The 27319-nt window shown below is 29.5% G+C and overlaps 1 protein-coding gene across 7 annotated transcripts in view; it reads right to left on the reverse strand.

Annotated features, from left to right (window-relative positions):
• Window positions 1-27319, reverse strand: part of LOC148230041 (cytotoxic granule associated RNA binding protein TIA1) — a 235738-nt gene that overhangs the window by 123824 nt on the left and 84595 nt on the right. For 2 of the 7 annotated variants that reach the window (XM_088198261.1, XM_088198264.1), the window contains exon 1: window positions 20039-20097. The exons of 1 other annotated variant lie outside the window; for it this stretch is intronic. Coding sequence is in view for 1 of the 6 variants with exons in the window: in XM_088198266.1 (XP_088054392.1) it covers window positions 19760-19772 (13 nt within the window). In the remaining 5 variants the exon portion in view is untranslated. Of the gene's footprint in view, window positions 1-19759; window positions 20098-27319 lie in introns of those variants that run through there. 4 more of the 7 variants (XM_088198266.1, XM_088198262.1, XM_088198263.1 and 1 more) reach the window with 4 other exon arrangements.

Consider the following 27319-nt stretch of genomic DNA (forward strand, 5'->3'; position numbering starts at 1 on the left):
GGTTTTACTGCCGGATATTTATATAAATATATATATAATACAAGCGAATAAAACGCGATACAAAAGATATATAAAATTATTGAGAAATAATATCGGCTTTATGAATATTTGTATCAATAAAATACTCGTAGATGTCACTGATTCTCAGATTAGTGTTATTACAATGCGTACTCGTAAGTGTTGAATAATAATGTAAAGCATAAGGTTAGTGCAAAGCATTCTCTTATTTATTTGAGATAACAGTAATTGAAACTAGGCTTTTAGATGGAGTAAGCGAAAGGATCGGCAAAACTTGCTCTCATGTCAGTTTTTGTTTTTCATTTATTTATTTTAGCTTTCATTGCAAATCTGACCATAATGATTTAACAAGTTTTTTCTAAGCAAAATTTAAAACAAAATTAAAATAAATAAGCACCATTCCACATATTTTTTCTAGTTCATGAATAAAAACATAGCAATCGCGAATCTTTATAGCACTCTGAAGCTCTTAACCGAAAGTCGTCGACTATTGGCGGGTTGTCGACACCGCCCCCTTAACCACTTCAGTAGACGCTACGCTAAGAATGCAATAAATTATATCCCAATGCTCCTAGCAAAAAGTCACATACGGATATCACTCGTACTCTCCTCTTCAATTCTCTCCAAAAACAAGAAGTACTTCGCTTTACGCGAATTCCAAACAATAAAGGCATATGTGAGAACGCTACGGACTAGCATATCAAATAAAACGCGAATCGGCAATAAATTATTGAAGTGACACGCGCTCCGCATATTGAAGCCGAGCATCTTATCTCAAACTTGGGCGATGTGCATAGAAAATCTCTATCTCTGCTCGAACGTCACTCCTTAAAACATCTTTACCTAAGCTGTAAGAAAATTCTGCCGGACAAGGAGACTTGGAAAATGTGAAATCGTGACAATTAATGATGCTGATCTCTAAGTATTTTTATAAAGAGAATCTAAATTCAAGCAAATATATAACACTTCAAAGTCGTCAGCATATTGAATAATATATATTCTTATTGTTCATTAATTGCTGCATAAATGTTTTTTGGTTATTCGTATTGCTTAGTTAATTCGTTTAGGTTCAGATTGTACGAACAAATAATAAAGTCAACTTAGAGTAGCATATAAATTCTATGATTGAAAATGAGCTAAAATATTTATATATATCTAATATTTTTTTTTTATTTTATTTTTATTTTTTCGATTAAATTAAGACCATCGTGGCCTAACAGGTTACCCCAATGCGCCACGATGGTCGAAAGCAAATTATAAATTTATAAAACATAAAAAAACGTATATATATATAAATAAATATTACAATACTTAAACATAACAAAAAAAAATATAAAATATTAAAATTAAAAGATATAAACCGGATCAGATCCTCGTAGCTAACATTAAATAAATCAATTTTCAATGCCAGCGTATTAAGGAGCCGTATGGCCACAGCTATAGGCGAGTCGGCAAGTGCGGATGTCCTAGCCCTAACTGCCATCAAAAGAGGTCTCGATCGTGATTCTCGAAAATGTTCCGGAACCCAAAACTGGAATTCCTCGAGAATAGCTGGATTGTCGACAGCACCTTTTAGTAGTTTGAAAAAATGCTTAGCGACATACAGCTTTCTGCGAGAATTCAGCGAATCATATCCCAACGCTCCTAAAAGAAAGGCGCTGGGATATAAGAACGGATAATAACCAAAATATATAATATGTTTCGTTAAAAAGATAAAGTACAAGACTTATATAATGTTATGATGAATAAATACATTAAGCTTTTCAATGTATTCTTAAAAAATGTGTTGAGGTTATGTCAATCATCAAATATGTATTTTAAGCCTTATTTTTAAAGATGCTCATTATTTATTTAAGAAGAAAACTCTTCTGTTATTTTAACATTATCATTATTACTACGAATTTAACGAAAAGCGGCAGCTACGCAAACCTTGTTTTATTTTTACCACTTTAAAATAAAAATAGTATATATTTTAATGTGTACTAAATATACTTGTGTAAAAGTTCTAAAACAATCTATTTTAAGAATATATTTAATTAAAAATTATGTTCATCAACTGAAACACTCCATATTTATAATCGTAAAGAAGGGCTAATTCATTGAAGCATTTTAACCGTTCGATAAAAAATGGATTACTTTGCTTAAAATTATAAACAGTGGGAGATCATTAGATTAAAGTACGCATCATATATCATACAGGATTAATATGTTTTGCCTCAAAAATAGATAACGCGCGTGACCGTTTCAAATCTACTTTATCGGCTAACCGCAATTTATTTCAAAGAAATTCGCCACTCTTCTATGATTGTTCGTCCTACAAAATCCACCATAGAAGAGTCATGAATATAAAAACTGCTAATGATTTCCATTCCGACATTTTGTCTAAAGACTTCTCCATCGACACTTTTTTAAGTTTTGAAATATTTATGCATTGACCTGTAGTTTAATAATTTATTTTATGTAGTTTTATGGTGAGACTATTAAAATATTGAAATACACAGAAGACTTTTTTTTTAATGTTAAATATCAGAACGAAATTTAATATAATTAATTTCACATTTTACACAAATCTTGTACCTATTTATGAGATGGAACTATATTTTTCTAGTCCTAATTTTCAGATCTAAATTTCAAAAAAACATTTGCATTTTGTTTTAGTTATATAATATATTAAAATCCCAAAAGAAATCCGATAATTAACAACACCTTTAAATAGATAATTTAACAAGGTATAATGTTTCTAAGATTATAAAAGCTGTCCCATGCCATAGGCATAATATTCCACTAAAGCGAGTGCTCGGGTGGCGTAGAAACTCTAGCACCCTTATACCTAGTATTATATGATTAATTTTTATAAATCTCGCTTATGTGCGTTATTTTTGCTTTACGATCGCACGAGATCAACTTACCATATAGTCGTGATAACGGCGTCATAACGACCCTAGCGAGACGCATAAAGTGCCCTGCGAATATCTTCATTAAATAGACCTTTTGTAGGGCCTATGCCGAAAACTATGGCGCGCTCTATATTTACTCTGTGCACGAAGTATATAATGTGTGATCGGCATAAGTGGAAACAAACACACGATATAGTATCAGTATATATATATATATATATAAATGTATATACGTAAATAAAAAAATACATATACATATATATATATATATATATATATATATATATATATATATATATATATATATATATATATATATATATATATATATATATATTAGATTTTTTGCGAGTATAATTATTTTTGAAATCTCGAGATTCATCGCGATTTTTGCTTAATTGTATTCTATATTTCGGCCGTGATTTTCCGGCCATGCTCACGAATTATTCGCAACTGCCGCTTTTGTCCTTAACCTTGTCATATATACTTGTTTCGGTGAGGCATTATTAATATAGAATACAACTAAGCAAAAATCGCGATGAATCCTGAGATTTAAAAAAAAAACATATATATATATATATATATGTGTGTGTGTGTGTTTTGGTATAGGTTTTCAAGAGTATTATATGTTATTGAGGCGTTATCGAGTGTATCGCGTATCAATTTTTTACTGTGATATTTCGGCTGGATCACACCAGTCATCTTCGGATTTATTTTGGAAGATGGCTGGAGTGATCTAGCCGAAATATATATATAAAAATAATAACATTTTGAATCAACTGAGGATAATTTAATTGAAATTTGGAGCGTAACATAAAATGTATTTCATTGGTTAATTAATACGATTAAATAAATAATACAAATTTATCTCAATATAAATTAGTAGAAAAATATATTTTTAAGAGTTAGTGCAAAAACTATTGTGGTCAAAAAATTTATTTGGACACACACTAGTCTGCACTGTGGAAGCACTGTGTGACGGCGGTGAACGCAACGTTCATTATTGGGCGGACCACGACGAGACGATCACGACCAGTGACGCTTCGTCCGCTGTACTTATCTATAACTATTCGAAATTGACTTACTAAATAGTATGTTGCCGATTAGACGCAAATCTATGAGTGCGACTACCTGGATGCTAAATAATGACTCTCACCCCTTTATACTAAATATAATACGTTATAGGATATAATATATTAAAACACATATAACTGTTTCTTTGTGTATAGCTATTGTTTGTAAGATATGCTAGAAACTAATTAGTTTTTTAAGTAAATTTAATACCACCTTATAATTAATAACCACTTGTTACTATCTGGCCGCTTAATTATATTTAAGAAATAATATTTTATTTTATTTTAATTATATTCCCACAGCACAGCGCAATATTTTTTTTAATTGATCTCTATAGAAGAAGTATTTTTTATATATAATGTTATTCGTATCAAGTATCACGAGTCCCTTAAGCTCTCTGACTTTAAAATTATTAAATAATTTTTCAATAAATACATATTTATCAATCATCTGAAATGTGCTAGAGCGTGGCTTTTTAAATCTTATGGTAATATTGTTTTTCATATGATGTTCGTGTAAACAGAAAGTAATTCCATCAGAGCGGTGTAAGTTTTTGTTTGCGTGTACCATACACATATGAATCTATGTATACGCGTAATAGATAGAACAAGGAAAAGAAAGAAAGAAAGAGGACAGGTGTTTTCGACATAAGTTATTAGGGCAGAAGACCTGAAGGCCGAAAAATATGTAGCGAAAATCATAAATATAATTTACTAAATTTGAGCCGTGTATCTTAATCCGGTAGGATAAATAAATAATAAATAAACTATTACATCTTTCATAATAATATATTATATTATTTTATAAAAATCTATTCACCACGTAATAATGAAATAAAATATTAATTAAATACTAAGACATTTGACTTAAAAGCTCGAATATAATGGTAGTCATTGCCCTTGTTAAATAATAAAGCTCATTGAATAATATAACTATATTGATTAAAGCTCGTCATATCATTAATTATTTAAAGTGGTTTGTATTCTCGCCATACTATTGGGTCGATTTACTACACTATACAATTATAATAAATCGTAAATTCTAAATACTTTGATATTGTATCTGGTGAGTATATATTTTAGTTCATGCTTTTACCATGTATGTTTGTAGAAAAATGCGCTGTTTTTATATTCCAAAATAAACAAACATAATTGGTCAGTTTATCGTCAATTTTCGTCAAGATTGAACGTAAATATTAGACATTAAAAATGTTATTGATTACTGATAAAAATGGCACGTTTGATATTTTTTAAGTAATAAAAAAGTAATACTATAGAAAGCTGTGTTAAAGAACATTTTAATAAAAGCTTTGAAATGTTGTTCTCTATTAGATACACGATCGAACGAACTATTCCGTGATACTTCAACCACTCTACCTTATTACATCTAGACGGTAAAAATATGTTCGACGACAAAGAGTCACTTTTTGATATTTTCTATATATGATATATACTAAAAAAACATTCTTCAAGAAACACACATATATTTTTGAATAAAACAACACATAACTTTGATAAAATCTAATGAAAAATATTTTTAGAACCCCCAGAAGTATCTTTGAGATTAATAAAAAAATATACGGTCTGTATATTTTCTCTTTGCGTTCATTAGGGTTCGAGTGTCTGTGTGTGTGCTTGTGTGTATGTGTCATCATGGGCGGAAAAATCGGTCATATGGACAGGAAGTCAGGGTTATTCGAGGGTGTGGGCTTCGAGCCAAAGCTCTTTGTGCGCCTGTGTGTACACACTATAGCTAGCGTTTGACCGAATTTGTCTATGTATAACGGACGCGCCGTTGTCTGGCGTCGGAAAATGGCGGCGCTGAAATTTAATCTAATTTTCAGACACAGCTGATGTCTATTGCCTTTTATTTATGTTTGAGGAAGCTATCTTCATTTTCCTACACTTTAAATTAAACGCCGTAGTTCAAAGCGTCTAAGTTAACTTTGAGTTTAGTACTATTCTAATACTCATTCGAACTCGGATCTCTAGTTACGATTTTGCTAAGACCCTAATGCCTGAATTTATATTAGATTGTATACTTTGAAATTCATTGAATAGTGAGAATAAATACTTATCAAACTAATTAATTACGAATCTCAAATGAACCTTTTTATTTTTTTATATCTATCGTGTCTGAAAGATCGGAGCTATTGATTATTATATAACTATATTTCAGAGTGGCTCTAACTAGATTTTTCTAATCTCAAGAATAAATATTATGATAATAAACTCAAAACAAGTAGGTCGTAGATATTTGGATTAAAAATTTCTAATCATGAATTGAAAAAAATAAATTAATGAATATCCTATCTTTTTATTAATCTCTTCTCACGTATCTAGTTTAAAAGGCAGCATAAAACCTCTTGATTTATTCATTTCCTTAAAAAAATTGTATACCTCTGTCACCATCTTTAATAAATAAGATGAGAATGATGATAGAGTAATCTGGATGAGCTCGAGATATAGAGAACTAACGCAAATTGTTACTTTCACGTATCAGTAAAGATTATTAAGCAAAAAGTACAACCAAATATAATACAAAATAAAATAATCAATTAAAATATACATTTAAGTATATTTTTTTTAAATATACATTTAAAAATTAATTCTTATTTTTATAAATTAATATTTAAAAATATTTCACTTGTTCATAAAAAAGATAAGATTTGTTTAAATATGTCATGATTTTTTTTATTAGTTTTTATGTATTTAAATTTTTTTAAATATTTAAATTATAATTCATTAAAAAATCTTGTCAAATCAATTTTTATAAGCTATTTTAAAAAAAAACATTGAATAAGTTGAAGCCGAAAACTTATTTTTTAATAAATGAAATTCCCGTTCATTAAAAGTTTATTTTAGGTTTCTAACTCTTAATCAATATTTTTTTAAATAAAAAAAAGTAAAAACAGATGGATTTATAAAAGAAAATAAATTTAAATATATTTAATTAACAAACGATGTATTTCATACTTATAAAACAATTGCACAATTCACATTTTTACATATTGTAGGTTATTAAATTTTTTGGAATGGTTTTATAAAAGTTTTTTTTAGGCATTTTTAAAAATATGTGTGTAATGATGATTATAACGACGGCGATAGACAGTACGCGGATCGTACAAATTGCAATTACTAATATAGATAGTGTGCCATATTCGTGGTAATAAGAATAAGTTGCCTGTTACTATCACCACGTACGTGGCACGCTACCTGATTTAGTGTATGCAACCTTGGCGATGGATGCCAGTGGCGTGCGACCTTTTTAATCAACGCACGTATATACGCAAGATTATAAGAATTTCATAGGCAGCTTAGTTACATCTATAGCTTGTTGGCAGCTTTTTCTGCAATATTATAGAAAGTTTGATTGTATCAGTGTCTACATCGCTAAGCTTATTATATATTAAAGTACAGAACTTTAATTTTATTTTAAAAATGCAATTCTTAAAGAAAATTTTTATAATAAAAATATGTTTTACTACATATATTCTTTAACCAAAAACTAAGCTTTAAATTAATAAGTGTTGCAAAAATCTATGAGCCTACGAATCGCAGATATTGAAACACTGATTTATTTTGTTTTTGACTGATATTTGAGGCATGCTATGAAAAGTAGCCAAATTTATTGCAAAACTAGCAAAAAAACATCGTAAAGATTCTGAGCAATTGTTAAATGACCAAGAATTGCTTTTACGCGTCTTTATAGATTGTTTTATTAAATCAAAAATATGCAATTAGGTCAATTAAAATTAAAAATCACGCCAAGTTCAATGGAATAAAAATGTTCTTTCTATTGTTTAATTTGATTCGAGCTGTATAAATCACTACGATCTTTTTACCATCAAGTCGTATAATTAATTAGGAGTATTATTATGCAGTTTAATAAAGTCAAGGCGAACAGACTTGAAAGCGTTTTCATTGAGACAATTAAAGAGCCAATGGTAAAAATGCAAGTCAAGTATAGTCCATCCAAGATGTTAACGCTCATCATCGTTGTGTTGGAAATAAGGGTGCGTGTACGCATGCATGCATACATATACAGTTTTCCGCGAATTTATTTACACCGATATGAAAACGTTACCAATACTAAATCAGGGCTGTTTTTACCACGCTTTGGAAATTGAATTAAAAATTATTATATGTTATAATTTTTTTTATAAATTATGGTCATGTTGTGGTATTTTGTAATCAATAAAACAATTACTTCAATATTTTATTGCTATTTTTTTAAAATATTATATTAAACAGATATTCAACCTGAAGTGTGATTCTCAAACTGCTCTCATGTATTTAAGTTAAATATGTATATAAATTAACAAAATAAGCAAGAAAGTGATATTTTACATTTTCCTCAACAAATTAATTAAAACTGAAAAATTCACATGGTCCCCCTAAAATATTTCTCATCAATACTTTATTGATGAGCGTTCACATCTTGGACGGACTGTACTACCTACTGCTTTTTTACTTATAATGGTATAGATCACTACGATTTTTTATTACAAGATTGTACTGTCAATAAGGAGTATTACTATGCAGTTTTGAAATGTCAATGAGTGCTTCAATTGGAACAATGGAAGCGCCCAAAAGAGCCAATAGCAAAAAAACACGTCAAGTTATATCAAACGTAAAAATTCTACATATTGCTTTATCTACTTATAACGTACAATAGATCGGTACAATTTTTACCACCAGATCGTACGATTAATATTGGGAATTATATTGTATTTTAATACTTGATTTTGTAAGGCAATTGAGGAAATTTCAATGCGCTTCCGTTGAGAAAATAGATTGATTTACTAATTCTTAAATCTCTAACAAACCCTGAGATTTGATTAAACTTGGTGTGTTTTTATAATCTTAGACTTTTAAGGACGCTTCGCAGGAAAAGGCAATAAAAAAATGTCAAGTTCTATCGAATGTTAGGGTTCTTTCTACTGGTAGATATGGACGACTTATTAAGCACTTTTCAATAGAAATGTGTTTAATAATGACCGAATAACTATTCAATAAATTTCTGAAGAACTTGGTATCTAGTACAGTACATGCAAAACAACTTTGTCTGGCATTTTTGGCAAGAAAGAAATAAGCAAAGGTTCGTGTCAATAGAAACGCACTAAAAAATCAAGAGCAAAATAGTACACCAAGGTTTTTCTATAAGTATATCAATGTATGTAATGTACTACGTATTTTTATAATCCAATCGCATAGTTCATACGGGATATTAACTTACAGTTTTACGCCATTTAATTAAGCATATACACAAGTTGATATTTGTTTATATAATTATTTAAGGTAATATGTTATAATTTATCTTTGTGGCAAAAAATCTAAAATAAGTGTCTATTATATGTATAGACATGTATAATATGTGGCGGCCGAAGAATTAATCCGATAAATAGATATTCGGATGGAGCTTTTGTGTGGCAAACATTTTGCCGACCGTGAACACGCCCAGCGAAACAATCCCTTCGGGAAATAGCTTTCACGGCGGCAACAATGGGCACAAATAAAGACAAATATTGGTTGTGATTTGCGACGCGGACCGACTGCCTACCCCTTTCACCCACCTAGCCATCTCCTCCTCCACTTTCTCTTCTCGCATCTCTCCTTCGTGGACAAAGGACGAAAAATTCCCGCGCAGAATTTGCATACACACATACATATTTGAAACATGACGGCGGGATCGGAGTCTCGATGCAGAGAAGTCGTCGCTGGGAAAACAAAGGATTAAGTAAGAAGGAGCGTGGCGTGACCGATTTAATGGGTGGAAAGAAAGGGGAGCACGCGACGTTGGAAGTAGGTGAAGTAGTAATCCGGAATGATGTAAGAGAAGTAAGAAAATTTCGCTCATTACGTATTCGACGGGAATTAATTAAAATACGAATCCCGCCCTGCTCGGCTGAGAGGTCATGCACACGTGTGCTAGGATTATCATATGCGACGCAGTAGCTAACTTAAGTAAGGGTTGCCATTTATTAAAACGTTATATTCCAATTCCGAGTGGGAGGGGATTTTCTCTAGTTTGTATTATCAAATTCGTGGGAATTTTATTATTCTCTGAATAATTATTATTTTAAATATTCTTAAAATAGAACACATTGAGTTTATAACAGCGATGGCCAAACTTATGACTTTCATAATAATAATATAAAATAAATAACACAAACTTAAGACAGCAACTGATGCTTAATATTTTATAATATTAATTAGACATCATTTTTTTAATATAATAAACTAAAAAATGCTAGTATATGTATATTATAAGCCTCAGTCACAGTATCGTGTCTTAAATGCCTGCGTCAAATAAAAAAAGCGATAAATGCTAATGAAATTCATCGCTAATATGTTTCTGTTTAAGAAGAAAATAGTATCACGAATTTATAGCCAAAAAAAGTGACGATAAATATTTTTAATTAAAAGTTTATTATAAATTTTATTTTATTTAATAAAAAATATTTTTCAATCAATTGATTTTTTGTGAATTCAATATAAAAATGACTTGTTATAATATAAATATAATTACAGACTTTATTTTTTAGAATATTTTTATTGTAACTTTGTGGCAAAGATTATGTTGCTTAGCGATAAAAACTGTATTTTTAAAATAAGCATTTCGATTGACTATTTTCCAACATATTAAAAAAAAAAGTACCTATAAATTGAAGTCCTTTAGTTACTAATGAAAATTGTAAATAAAAAGATGCAAATTAGGTTGCGAAAAAAAAACAGGAAACAAGGAATATAGATCATTCGCATAAAAAAATACTAATAAATAATAATAATTCTAATTTCATAAAATATAAACATGTATTTTCTACCGCAGAGAATATGTAAATTATAAAAGCAAAATATTATATGTAAATATTTGTACTGTATTTACAAAATTACATAAAAAAATTAAACTTAAAAATCACAAATTATTAAATTGTTTGCAGGATTTTTATTTTAAAAATAAGCTTAAATATATTTTTTCAATTACATATAAAATATTTAAATATTTTAAAATAACCTATAAATCCTCAAAATTTATATATAATATTTAAAATGTTCAGAAAATCAGAATTAATATAAAAGTTAATTTTATAAGCGACCCCTCAAAATTATTAATTAGAAACCTCTTTACGAACAAACCCTTCTTATCGTATAAAATAGATTAGTGGTAAGTGACTAATATATACAAGAAAGACATAGGTTCAAATCTATTGTATCTAAGAAATGATTATCTTAATCGATCATCATAGATTTTCCTAATCTCACATATGAATATTGTCATTAATAATTCAAACACAAGCAACCTTTTTTCAACTGTAATAATAGATTTACAATTTTTGATAGTGTATCAAACCTACTTAGTAGTTATTGATTATGTTTACCCCATTGTAAAACATTGGGTTTACGCCTGTTATGGTGCAACAAAAATTTACAATCAATAGATAACATCAATGACAATAAATTTAAAATATTATCATTATAATCAAAACTTGTATAATTAGTGTTACAAATTAGACTTTTCGATACAATATGCATTATTTTGTTTAACATATACTGTATTTTTTAAAAGATTTTTTATGTGGTCTTGAAAAGCAAGCACAGTGGTTTCATTTATAAAGAGCCTCACAGTATGCTATAAATGAATAATGTTTATTTTCAAGAATTTCTCCGACAAAAAAGCCAAATAATTTCTCGAAAATGTTTATAGAGCTGCATATACCGTTGCATAAAAAAGAGTTAATCTATACCAGATGTTTGTAAATATGCTTTTATTAAAGGTTGGAATTATTTGCATAACAAAAAAATGTTGGTCTAAGAACTGCAATAATAGTCTGATTAGAAAAAACTGTTCTACGTACATATTAGAAGATTGAAAAAATGTACAGGGACTTTTTGTCGCTAAGCTTAAATTTTTTTACAATTTAATTGAAACTAATACTCGGAGCAAAAATATATAATATCTTGCTAATGAACTGTAAGGTTTCAAAATATTCTATTATAAGAAATCATTCTATATTTTATATACATATATTACATGAGCTAAAGTAGCTCATAATTAGAAAAAAATATTTCGAATATGTACGACGTAGTTTGATTTAAATTAATAATCACGATATTTACCCGCGAGATCAGGAAAATCTAGGAAAACCTAATTTGTGATCGATCTGAATTAATACTTTGAATTAATCACTAATTCTGATTTTTATTATATATTTTATCTATACAATAGATTTTAAAACAAGGTTCTGCGAATGATAGTCGACGCTCCCTGGTATGTTCCTAATGACGTTATAATGGCTTTAACATAGAATCCATAAAAGACGAAGTAACAAACAAATACACGAAACACAGATATTAAAACTCTAAATAAATATGTTTTATTTACATGCTAATATTATAATAAAAAAATACTTTTTATTACATGTATAAGCAGATTGTAAAAAAATAATATAAATTTAATTCCAAGCAATAAATTTACCAAGATTTTATTATCCTCACGGATGAACAATGAAATCATGCTAAGTCGTACATATTAGGTGTTGAAAATATTCTAATAATGAGCTACTTTAGCTTATAGAAAATATCTTATATGTATTTAAAAAAGCCTAATTTGTACTAACTCGATAAGTAAATCAGACATAAAAAATATCTACAAGTATTAAACACCAGACTGAAAGTCAGAGAATCAGTGAAATGTAAATGATTAATTATTATTTATTATGTGTATTAAAATACAATCAATGGACGTCATATAGCAGCTAAAGCCGTTTTTTTTAAATATCGCATTTTATAAATTAGAAATTGAGTCTGTTGCATGGTCCCGAACCCGTAGCCTCTGTGTTAGCAGTTTAGACCTTGCAAACTACGCTATTTTTTTTTATTTAAAATAATTTTGTGTTGTTAAACTGTAACGCATATGTCACCCGCGCACCCTCACAACAAACGCAATCTTTTGATCTCTACTAACGTACGTGGTGGGGACACGGCGGGCCTGAAAGACCGTGCAAATGATATTTTTGGCTTTGTCATTTCTGCATCTGATATATTTGCGACCTTTGATATAAAGTGTACGCAAAAATTAGCATGGTTTGAAAGTCATATAGATTTTAAAAATCGATATACCTGAGCATCATTTTAATTATTTGCTACTTAAACATATAGAAATTAGGTGATGTAGTTTTTATCGATTTGAAATCTTGAATGGAATTTTCAATTCATTTTTAATTAAATAAAAATACATACTTTTATTTATAACGCATTAGATATTACACACACACATTATGCGCCCTTTCTCTCATTCACCCGGATAAAAATAAAAGGGCGAGCTTTTCGGGTGAAAAGGGGCGCCCGAATAAAGTAAATGGATCTATAGCCCGCGCGATTTGTGCGCCGCAGAAAAGTTTCCAGAGCCGTAAAAGAAGTGAAACAGCTCCGATGTACACATAGCACGTGCATACACGTGTATATAAATGGACTAGGAGCGAACAAACAAAATGTTAGAGAATGATACCCGGGAGAATGTGAAAGCCCGCCGAGAAGACCCGAACGGTATCTCTCTCTTTCTATACCCGGGGTGTACCTGGAATTATGAAGCTCCGCGGACCGAAATCAACCCGGAGAAGCCTGCCAGCCAGGACTACACACAAATTTCAAAAGCTTACCTTAAATTTTGAATACGGGGGTCATAAATCATTTTATTATATATATTATACAATTTTGTATGCGGGCGCTTATGTGTGTAGTTAGGGGCAGGCTCACACGCGCGCGACGTGTTCACGCGAATGTATCGTGTGCGTGTAGTATGTAGTAGCACTTATACTTTTTTTTCGCACTGAAATGTGATTTATTTCGCTCTTGCGATATGCTAAATTAAATTCAAGAATTCATCAATAAGCGTGTGAATATTTTGTTATGTTGAATATTTGGAAATGTAATTACGTCTGACGTTAAGACTGTAATAGTTTTTTCAAAGCAGAACTTGAATTAATAAGACCAGTTTTACATATTAATAGAAAGTAATAGTCAGTTATATTACAATTACAAAAACAAAATTAAATTGATATATAAATAAAAAAAATGGTTCGGTGATAAAAGCATACTCACACAAATACACCAGATGTAATTGCTCACGCGAAAAATCTCGCACAGAAAAATGCAAGGAAAATAATTTATCCAAATTGAATCAACCCTTTTATAATTTAGTACGAATAATATTCTAAGAGATACTACATTATTTTTTTATTTAAATTCAAAATGAATGATACATAATATTTTTTTATACACCTTTCTGCTCATTGTGTAACACTTTAAGTATATTTTTTACGATAACCATAACATCAGAGCAAAATGTTTATTTAGTAACTTATGCGTCAAATCATCGCATTTGTGCTTCACTACAAATGACTCACATGATGAAAAAAGAAGTGAAATGCCATCTGATGTCACTGACGAACTCAATACAAATTTATTAAAAAAAATCTAGTAATGCCCAGACTCCTTTATTAACGTAATCAATATTTTAAGGATGCTTAATATCACATTTTCTATTTGACATGTACGAATCAATACTTCAAAAAGATCTAAATGATAGTGATCAAGATATACTAAAGAATGATAATATAATAAATACTATTAGATAATGCAAGCGACATTTAAACACTGATATAAAAAGTAAATTATTAATTGCAGCAAAAATATTACTTTTTACACCAAACATAATCATTAAAAAGTCACACAGTTCATATAAAATAAACCTATAGAGAGAGCTATACAGTACAAAGCCTTCAGCTAAGAATGAGCAAGGTTCGTTGTTATATTTTAGCCATTTTACTATACGCAGTAGAGGGATAGATCTTAAATCAGGAATTAATCTAAAAAGTAGAAACTTTTGAGATGCGGGTGGATATAATATCGAATATTAAAGTTTTCTGTAGTATAGAAAAAAATTAAAAGTGTTGCTAAAGATGATGAGAAGATCAAAATATATACTAAGCCAACTTATCCTTTAAATGGAAATAAGTGGAATAAGTAAAGACACATCATATCTCATGTTTTGGGTGCAATTACACAAAAATATATAATTCAGCAGTAAGCAAGATCCAAATCACCAATATGATAGCCAACAACTAATAAGAGTTGGTAGAAGAAAATGTGTTAAAATATTAAAAACAGGAACAGACACGAGAGATCAAAAAACTTGTTTCTATATTCAAGGAATGCATTTAGATTTATTGTAATTTTCCGAATATATTTCATTGTAGTCCTATGATTTTATTGATTAAAGCGATAAATTGTTCATTAATTAAATTTGATATAATATTTACATATGGTTTACATATGATACTATAATTATAATTTTATTTTACTACATCTTTTTTTCTACATTTTGTATAAAACAAATACATTATTGAATAAAGAAATAAATAAAACAATAAAAAAAACATAAAAAAAACTTATGTAACCTAACCTAAAAAAATGCATTGACCAAAATTGGCACACACGTTAACTCTGACGTTAAATTTAATTGTGATATAGAAAAACAATGACATTTTATGAATTTCTGCTTATCCTACTGCATATCACATACATGTTTATAATCAGCTATATAATATGCGTAGTTTGTATTTTAAAGCCAAGTATTGACGACCCATTTTGTCACGCTTGGTGATTTCTTTCTTTTAAATATAACCACACAAAGAATTAATATTAAATTTTGCGTTAAATAATTGAATAAATTAGTACAAATTTTGAAAAATGTTTTTATACTAATTTCAGCATATAGTATATATATTTAAAATAAATTGACATTTTGAGCATTTTATAAAAATTTGGAAATTGGTCCGAAAAAATAGTCATTTTGGACAGGAGTTGAATAGAAGCTAAAATAATTTTAAAACTATTAAAATTTCAACAAGAACAGCATCTTATTTGCTCAAACAGTCCAAACGCCACGAATAAAAAAGCACGTCAAGTACGATCAAATGGAAAAGTTCACCTCACCATATTACAACCACATGTTTTACTAATAATTATTTCCATCAGGTCATACGCTCAATAAAAAGTATAACCTTACAGTGGTATACTGTTTACGTGAGGCAATCTAAAGAAAATGCCCATGCTTGAATTTTTCACACTGTAAATTCGTAAATTTTGACTCAAAAAACGACGTAATCGTTAATTTTCAGATAAAATATTTCTTAGGGATGACTCCCTGTGGCTTTAAAAGAACATAGACAAAAAATTACTGCATTATACAAATGTTTTACGGATTGTAAAAAACGCTGACATTAGTATTTTATATCTGATGAATATAATTTAAAGGGGGCAATATCAATATTTAAAATTGAATACTATAGCTATAAAAAGTAACGACTTTAATAATATGACAGTATAGACATAAATACATTAAAATAATATTTCTGCATATTAATGAAATAATTATGTACCATTAATAAAATTAGATTAATTTTGTCTAAAGAGAACAAAAACACGTAATGTATAAAAAACAGTTTACCGATTTTTCATCAAGCTTTTAATTTCGGGAGCTTTAGAGTATAACAAAGAAAACTTGGGGCGTATAAAATGGGGTGGAGTTGGTATAGCTTATTGGGTAGGTATATTTTTAAATTTTCAGAATATAAAAAATATTGCCTACAAAATATATACGGAAATAAAATATGGATAACATGGAAAAAACGACAAAATCACTAAAGTTCTTTGTGTTTAGTATTAACGACAATTTCTAAGTGATTGTTTTAAGACAATTTTAATAGCAAATAACTGTATATTTAAATGCTTAGAATCAATACACAAAATATTTTTATTTTTATTTAAAATATTATTTATTATCTCATAATAAAAAAGCTTCAAAACTATCTCGTACTTCACTGTATTGATCCAGAAAGTCATGGAATAATAGAGATAATAGTCATGACATGACCTTTTTGTATCATATTAGAGTCGATCAACTCATATTATTTTTTTTAAATGCCCTTTTTACTCCCAATTCAGATCATTGAACTTACATATGTACCAAAAATATCAAAGAACAGATTTATTTTTCAAAAATAACAAGCAATTTTATTTAGGACTAAACAGGAAGACTTACCACTACAAATAAAGAATTTCATTATATTATTAAGAAGGGATTGATTAGAGCCGGTTACAATCATTAGTTCTGATAAATCACAGCCGAACAAAGGGCCTCTGATACGATTTCAAAGCAACCGACCAAACCGACCCCTCATTTGTTCAAATCCAATCAATTCCCGCAACGTTTCACTGTTTTCTTGTCGTAGTCCGTCTGCTACGGCGCAGCCGTTGCGCCAAAGTATTTGTTAAAAATAAAAAATCGATTCTGCATATATGTACATATGTATATATTAAAATATCAATAATATATAAAATTGTAAGATCCCTATACTCTTCATTACGGAAATCCTGAAAAAAAATTTTTATGCACAATATATTTTTTTCATGCATAACATTTTTTTATGAAACACATAGATATATATTAAGAACATTTTCTTTTAAAACCTACAACTAATGCTGCACATTTTATAACTAAGAATAAGACTTTATATTTTCTATATTTAACTTATTTAAATCTATAACTGAAGCTAGATTTTTTTTATATTTAACTTGCATATATTTTTTTCGCAACGGAAAAAAATATTTTTTTCTGCCCTAAATAGTAAGTTTTAGCACAATATTTCGTATGCCATGTAGCAGACATATTCATGTGTCTTTTAATTTTTTTGCAATATCCGTATCTATCTGCAATTTGAAAACATTAATATTTTTTGCATCATCCGTATGCAAAAATCAAGATAGACAGATATGTTTTAGGGCTATACTGTTTTTGCATAAAAATAAAGTATGCTGCTAAATAAAAAAACAGTGAAGATGGCCATTACGTTGAGACTGAAAATTTTTCTCAAAATTAGCCTTTATTTAAATAAATACAGAATTCAATTTATACTCCTACAACTAATGTTTTATGATATGTAAATCATTATGTATAATTAAATATAAACAATACATTTATTATTTACATTAATTAGATTTATACGATATTGTTATTGTATATATTTCTTTGGCCTCTAAGCAGAAGGCGTTTGATCTTTCCCTTCATTTCTCACAAACTAATCCCACTAGTTGTTTACAATTTAAAAAGTACTTTTCTTTGTTAAATAGTACCTTTTCGTTCACAGTATAGTAGACATCCTCACGAATCTTTTAATTTTCAAACATACGTATCTATCTTGCAAAAACTGAATAGTTTTTTAAAATAAATATTTAAAAATGTCCACTACTTTGCAGATGAAAGCTCGTGTCATGATTAATACCCACTGCAAATAAATTTGCGTTTATATAATAATATGTCTACAAAACACAATTTTTACTAATAAAAGTAATGTTTTATATACATAGATATAATAAAAGCATTTTTATATTTATTGTTTAAATTATATTTTTAAGAAAAAGCTGTTGTTTTCTATTCCCCTATTCCACAATACCAATTGTTATTGGAAGTTGTTCTTAAATACAATTTTTTTCTGCGGTTAATGGTAATTTTTGGCACAATGTGGCGGACATCTTCACGTGCTTTATACTTTTTCTTATCTATTATTTTTCAAAATCATGACACATATGTTTGTAGATGCTGCAAAAGAAACACTTGAAAATATCCACTACATCGCTGACGAAAGCTTGTGTAAAGTTTAAAAATCAGATGTATTGAGCGACTGAAATTTATTTAATATTTCGGCAGTGGTGGTTATACCATGATCACAAATTATAGCAAAAGTTTTTTTTAACACTATCCTTAAAATTCATTATCATGGCAGGCATAAAATTAATTGTGGATTAAACTCTGCTTCATAAAAATATATTGGGCTTTAAAGATTTGTCTTGATCGTTACTTACATTTGGCTTACGTTTCAGCAAACATATTTTCAACGTGATTATTAAATGTGTTTTTTTCGCAAATATTTATATTGTAATTATATAATTAAAATTTAATTAATACTTATAACTAGTTCAAGAGACGATTAACTTTATTTATTAGAAACCATATATTTAACAAAAAATCCTATATTGCCGTTATCAACCTTGTCTGTTGTATTATCATATAATTATGGTTGTCCTTTAGTATTATATTATTTTTATGTTGCTTAGTAATAGAAACAGTAAGGTTTATTGACATAGAAAATCGAAGATGTTCATTGCTTTGTGAAATATTTTAATATATCTCAGGTTGATTTTATATTTATATAATTAAAATTAAATAATAACTAAATAGTTAATGCCTTTAAAGCATTGATGTATTTATTATATTTTTAATAAAATGCATTAGAACTAGAAATATATTTGCGGCTTCATTCAGATGTAGCATTATACATGTATATATGCCGTGATAATGGATAAAATATGCATGCCGAAACGTAAGACGCATATAATAACCCATCGCGAAAAAACTCCGAAGCATTAATTCTAACATACACATATGTACATATGAGATGGTTCATGCCCGGCTTTGGCACGCTTTAGACACAAAACTGCGCCAGTGTAGCGCGCGCACTGTGCCCGTGTACCCGTCGTGGGGGGGTCGCATTCAAAAATTGAATACAGAAATTAGTACATAGCGGCACAGCAGTGGGGGGGAGTTATGCGGCACTCTGCTTCCTCAGTCCCGTAATGAGACGCGAGTCCTTTATGCACCGAATACACTCTCGTTTTTATTTCAAATTTAAATAATAAAATAAATACCGTAATGAAGCATCGGTCCTGATTCAGTATGGCGACACTTTAAAATTTATATATATTCAAATGCGTTGTGTAATTTGATAGGGGGGGGAGCACTGTTGCACTTTGTCTTTATAATATCGATTCGAGTCAATTTTGACACAAAGAAAACAACGCGGAAGCGGAAGCTTTTTTTTTATATATGTATATATGTGTGTATATTATTATTTTTGATTCGCGTTTTTTGTCGTATTGCGCGTTTTTGCGTTTATTTTTTTTTTTTTGGTTGTGTTTTAAAATTACAATTATTTCAGAGAATGTACACGTCTATCACGAACGGGTGTCCAACTCCGACTGTGCCCGTTCCGCGCTTCGGAAAGCTCGCGACGGGGGAGGCTCACATTCTGAGCGCGCAAGAGCAGTAGACTCGCTGGAGTCGCGCGATGAGAATGTGAAAATTCCGGCGGGCAGAGCCTTAGCCTTTGTTGACGCCGCATTCGCGAAAGCTAAGCCAGGCTTAAAACCGGTTTTAGGGCGGAAGCGGAAAACGCAGCGAGAAACTTTCACACACACGTACATACATGGGATATATAACATAATATAAGTGCGCGCGTTTTCCATATTCGAATATAAATTCTTAATGGCGCATAAATATGATTAATGCATAATTCAATACACTCTTTTGATTAATAATATAACATATACATAACCGGTCAGTTAGTTTTATCAAAGGTGAAGTGTAGCGCTATAATGAAATTTTAATCAATGGAGTATATGCATTTCTGAATGGTTAGCTCCATATACAGACTTGAATGGCAGTGAAATTCAGTAAATTTTAAAATAATTTTTCGACAATCCTTTGTGTGGGCTTATATGGATTTTCCTGATTCGAGTAAATAATTACAATTAAAGGGTTGTCTAGTTTTGCCTGTTGGCTTAATAGTTTAACGTATGCTTATTGTTAAAGGAAACTAACACAAACATAAATTTGAAATTTGCAATTACGAAGGTTTGTAGTATTATAATAAAATTCACTCAAGGTTATTATGCTTAAGTATAGAACTTTTATGTATACGATACTTGTATTAAATATTTTTTTATTTATTTATTTACAGCTTATACATAAACAGTAAGTATTTTTTTCATTGTGATATTGGCATATAAAAAAGCATTCCATTGGATGCTTCTCCATGTTTATTATTACAAAATCTAATTTAATTTATATAATACTAATTTAATTGTTAATACTAATTTACTATCTGTCATGCCTGTTTGATATTTCAGATGGTATAAATCGTTTAAGTCGTCTGGTGTCGTCATATTTACAGTCAAGTAGTTCGATTGCCATTTTGTTTGGGTAGAGTTTTAGTCTGTCTCTGTATGTAGTGTATTTGTTCGTTATATCGTATTTTATGAATTCCATCCTAAGTTCGTTATTTATAACTTCGTTGGAAACTGACTAGGGAGCGTTGACTAGCATTCGTAGAACCTTGTTTTAAAATAACTGGAAGATGGCGATGCTTGGAAGCAGGGCAAATAATTTGCAAACAAATTTTAACGCAAACAGAGCCGCGTCAAAAAACTACAATCTGTCCCTTTAAATAATAATGTTTATTGTGAAAGTACTATCTTGAAAGTGGGTTCTTTTGAATGCAATGTTCCGCTCCTTTTATTTCTTTCTTGTTTTTTTATAAACATTTTTTCCAGTAACGGGCCCTCAAGGGGCCACGGGAATTTCTCCTCTCTCCCTCCCTTTTGGCATACCTGTTTGGAAATACAGGCACTTCACCGAAGTTAAATCCTGTAAGTCCATACTGGTTCGATAATTGCTTATTTGAAGTTAAAGTTTTTCGAATATTTTTTGACAGCACAAGTCGTAGTAGTTTTCTTGGTTTTGGTATCATTGTTACATCTGCTACTTTTCAAGACGAGGAAGTATTTCAGCTTCAATATGGCAATAAATAATATAAAGATAATTTTGATTCCTTTTTTCTATAATTTTTTTATTATGTTTCTAATATTAAGTCAAAACCTGACGCTTTTTTGGATTTGTGTCTGTTACTGTTATTTTATTTATTTGTTTTACTTTAAATCTCTTAATTATTCGACTCGCTTCAAAGAGGTGCTTTTAGATAATCTGAGATTTACTTTGCATCTATTATAGTTTCTGTTGCAGAATCGTATGATGCGAATACTTCATTCAAATTAGCAGCAAAGGTATCGGCTTTTTCCTCATCACTACTAACACATTTATTGTTTTCGTTTCTAATTGGCGGCTAGTATGTTATGGGTTGCTTTAGCTTCTTCATAGCATTCCACAGCGTGTAATGGTTTCTTACTGAGGCTGACATGTTCTTAAAGTAACTTTGAATTGAATCGTTTTTTAGTTGTTAATAGAGCCTTGATTTTTTTAACGGCTTTATTGAATTTTGTTTTGTTGCTTGGTAATATTGATTGTTGCCACTTTTTGCGTAGCTTACGTTTTTCTGCTATATTTTTAGTTAATATTAAGGGGTGATTTTCCATTTTTTATTTGTATTAAGGGTGTGGCTTTCCGAGCTGCTGGTTCTACGTCATCATAGCGTTTCAAAAAAATGTTACTAGAATCGAAATATGAATTAACCAAAACAATTATGTATGTATCACAGAGATTATTTTTATTCATAAATAAGAAGATAAGACCATTTTAAATGGCACGAGAAAAGTTGGTTGAAACTATTTTACATATTTATAATTGCTTAGCATAATATCCATTTTATTGTTGATCAACAATATATTAGGATTTATTTGTTTCTAAATAGATATATCATTTACCAGAGGTGACTAAACTTCATACCAGTATGAGCCACATACAAGAATCTTAAATACGAGAGCTGCAATATTTTTTTCAAGGGAATCAAAAACAATGACTCAATGAATCGTTTAATATAAATTATATATTATTTAAATTCATAATATTTATAACAAGAAAAGAACAAATGAACATTATTTTTTTAAATTAAATAGTGAATTAATTATTGAAAGAGTTTCAAGTCTGGCTTGTACTTTGTTAGAGCTGTAGCTCGTGAGAAGTGCACATTGCTTTGATTTAATAAATTTCATAGACGAGTACAGTGATTCATAGGAATATGTTTTACTAAGAATCAAAATAAGTCAACAAGCAGCTTTTCTTGCCTTGTAATATATTTTCAAGGAGTGATATTCTTGAATTTTCACTAATTTTATTTCTTTAGCTGCCGTTTCAGGAATAAATCGGAAATCCAAAGCTGAAGTCCACTTTAAATGGATAAAAAATAATGAGAAAGTATGATCTAAATTCTTTAGATCTTCGGAAAATCTGCCAATAATTATTTCAACTTTTATCGATATTGATCAATGTTTTTGTTGGAGATCTCATTCTTGAAGCTCGCGTTAATGACTGTGACCAAAAATGATCATTCATCAATAAGGATAAACTAGACAATACTGTAAACGATGGGACCACACAAATGCCCTTGTTACAACTAGAAAAAACAGCGTAGAAAATATTTTTAAAGAACACTCGTTCCCGGGTAAAATTGGCGTTCCTCAGGGAAGTTTGCTCGGGCCGTTCCTCTTTATCTTGCTACGTTGACGATACAGTAATTTTAACTGGAATTTACCAATCGCGAATTAATTATAAAAATCTTTTAAAATCTAAAATAAATATTTTGAGAGGTGAAAAATTAAAATCCACCGAATTAAAACAAAAACAATTATTTTCACAATAAATAGACAAACTTTACCAACGCTTCTCCTAAATGAGGGCAATAATGTCAATGGAAAACAAGCGTTAAATACCTAGACTCTAAGCTTAAATTTAATAAACATATTTTGTATTTTCGCTTTAACTGGCTTTCCGCCATTGCTGTCCTTAGACCGACATTTAATAGAATAAACGCGCTAACTATAAAATAATAAAAGCTTATTGATCAGTAAAGGCGTCAATAGGAAAACGCCCAATTTATTATTAACATGCTGGCGGATGGCATTTGAGCTTTTTCAAATCACCAGAATTAGGATCATCTGAGATTGAATTAATTCAACAAAATTGATGAAATATTCTAAATACAAATCAAATTTATTGTATATACAATAGATAATAATGTTTGAAACGAATCTGATACACACGAAAATCGAAACCGTATCAGCGTTTGTTTTATGCGGATTTGCTTATATATAAATTCTTAAACCGATTTAAATAAAATCTTTGCGTCTTGAAACAACAATTAACATGAACTTCATAAAATTTGTAACGCACATCTGTTTTTGAGATAAGCGTTAAACGATAATAAAGAGTGGGCCATTACAACATTTTGTTTTGCTCATAAAACGAATTCTGTGAATTTCGGTCATAGTAGATACAACTGATAATCATTCTATTTACATTTTTTTTTTAATGCGAAAAACATTTTTTTTTGAGATGAAGCGTCTCATTGTCTCGCATTTCGAAACAAAATGAAGGTGCTAAAGTACCGTGGATTTTGGAGTGGTACTAGTAACTCGGGTATATTGAATGAAAAAACGACGAAGTATACAAATTGTTTTATTTTAAGATATTTTGCAAATTTCATTCAAGATCCTGTAAACAAAAATTTTACAAATATTCCATTTATTATTCGATTGAAAACCATATTCGCAACCCTTTAAATAAAATAAAATTCTGCTTAAAAATTACTTATTAAAGCCATATTTAGGATCTGAGTGCTCAGTGTCCTTGATGGTCAGTATTTCAGAAAGAAGTGTCAAAAAAGATTCCTCAAAAACAGAACATAAATATTGCGCTAAACCGTCAGCAATATTTTGTAAACGATCCAATTTTTTTGTCGAATTTCATCATTATTTATGAATCTCATATTTTTACATTATTATTTTTTATATCAGTTTTTTACTATTATTTTATTTTTTAGAATTTTGCTATCATCAAAATACACAGTTTACATTTAATATCGACTCATCGATACCTGATTAAAAATATTATATTCATTCTTGTGAAAGGACTTCTAATATTTTATTTTTAAATAAGCTTTAAAACATCCCTATATATTTTTTTTAATTTTCAATCCAATATATCTCTTTGGCTTATTGCTGCAGGTCCAGTTTTTTTAATATTTCCAACAAAAAGGCTTACGAAAACAATCGGAGAGCGTAATAGAAAAAAATGTACAAAATCCCCGCGTAAACGTGCCAGATACGTGAAAATGTAACGTATGTTACGCATAAAAGAATGAAATGAATGTCGCGAGCGAGATGAAACATCCCCACTGCGCGAGAAACGCTGCGGATGTGAATCTGACCTGAAAGATGTGAGTAAAAATTGCGTTTTTTCTACAGCAGTTTTTTTTCCTTTTCCTCTGAAGGCAAGAAAAGGGGAAACGTCGTGAAATATTGGCGCTATCCTCTCCCGTTCGATATTGTGGCAGAGGATTGTGTTCAAAACCCGCCCCGAGCTTTCCACTACAAATGAGCCATTGTTTAACATTTAAGTTATTTCGCTCGTTAAGCTAGTATGGCTTATTAGTAAACGTGGTGGTGATTACAAATTACTAAAATATTATTTAAAAATAAATATACTTAATAATTAGTTAATATCATATAGACACGACTCGATACATTACTCATCTCTATATTTATCCGCGATATTATGAAAGCTAGAATAACAATATATGAGATAATCAATATAACTATAATTAAAATGCTGACAACATCTCTTCAACATGATAGAAATTTATAAATAGTAGGTTCGTTTGAGTTTCGAACCCAAGTCAGCGACTTAAACCAATAATTAGAAATGCTTATGTATAATGTAAATATTATATCACATCTAATACAGTTTAGTATGTGATCATACTATAGTAGTTTTGCATAATAAAGCGATACAAAGTATTGTTGATGAGAACTTATCGCAATTATTCGAAAAAGCGTAAAAAATAATTACAATTTGCAGAGCAAGTTTATTCGTCACGCCTACAATATATACATGCACGTGATTAAAGGAGATTTGAATGAATTAGGACCACTTACAAATGCACATATTAATTATTATTACATATATTTATTTTTAATAAATCTTCCGTTGTAACCGAGAATGCGTAAGCCCAAGGCATTACAACGGGGTAAATCTGTACCAACTGAGTAAGTCAATCAGATATAATCAATATCTACAAGTACGTATTAACCACCAGATTGAAAGTATGGTAATCAATGATTTGTAATTTTTCTGTTGCTAGGTTATAAGCGTTAGCGTAATGCATAACAACCAAGTAAACACAATCAGCAACCACTTAGTAAATACTGAGTCTCTAAATCAGTGATGCTACAGCTTAAAATTATTAAATATATATGCACGACATAGATCGATTTTATTTTTAAAGACTTATTCATAATTTATAGAAAATTAAAAAAATAATATATGATACTCATTTTTAATTAATATTATTTATTATTTACTAATTTCGATCTCTAAGACACGTTATAAAAATTAAAAATAAAGGTATTTATGCGGTTGAAACTAATATATTTATTTATTTTTAATAAATCTTTCATTGTAACCTGATAGGCGTAAGCCCAATGCGTTGCAACAGGGTAAATCTGTACCAACTGAATAAGTCAATCAGATATAATCAATACCTACAAGTAAGTATTAACCACCAGATTGAAAGTCTAGGAATCAATGACATCTATATTAATAATTATAAATTATTATGTGTAATATAATTTATAACCAATAGATGTTACTGCAGCTGGGGACGGTTTTTAATAATAGCGAAATATTTTTAAATAAAAATTTTAGTGCTGCTGCTGGGGCTCGAACCCATCACCTCGGAGTTATTAGTCTGAGGCTTTACTATCTATCCTTAATTATATATTTATTATTAATATAAAAAAAATATAAAATACATCTGTTTAAGGACGACACTTTAATATATTGCATAGGTGATAATGTTAAAAAAGTTATAGATAATTTAAATAATGAAATGTGGTTAAAAATAGTGTACTTAAACTAAATAAGAATAAAACTACATGTATGCTTATTATTACTATTAGATAATATTATAAAAATAGTAATACATAGATAACTCTATTATAGAAATAGTTGATGATATAAAATATTTAGGAGTAATTGTAAATTTTATGGAACATTGAAATTTATAATTTTGATATAGTTACATTACCTGGGTAGAATATTGAACACATTTAGTCCACTAAAATAAAATAAAACTTTTTAATTTGGAATACAAAAATGACTATCATGAACAGACAAGTTTCGCTAATGCGATCCAACCCTAAATTATATGATTAAATATAAAGAAAACATTTATGGTGCACATCTTAAATAGATGAGCACCATCCTACGTCGTTATTTTTCAGCTCCTTATAGCAATTACCAAAAATATCCGTGTATGTATGTGGCAACCTCGTTGATAAGCTGGATGGCTCGTGAAAGAGGAGCAATCTCGAGCGATAACGTTCCGGCCGCGACGGGTAAGAATAAAAGACACGATCGCGACTCTGTATGGCACTCTAAAGATCACCAAGCATTGACGGATTGTCGACACCACCCCT

Source organism: Plectrocnemia conspersa, unplaced genomic scaffold (genome assembly GCF_051122295.1).
Source record: "Plectrocnemia conspersa isolate PC_06_02 unplaced genomic scaffold, ASM5112229v1 ptg000011l, whole genome shotgun sequence".
Taxonomy (NCBI): domain Eukaryota; kingdom Metazoa; phylum Arthropoda; class Insecta; order Trichoptera; family Polycentropodidae; genus Plectrocnemia; species Plectrocnemia conspersa.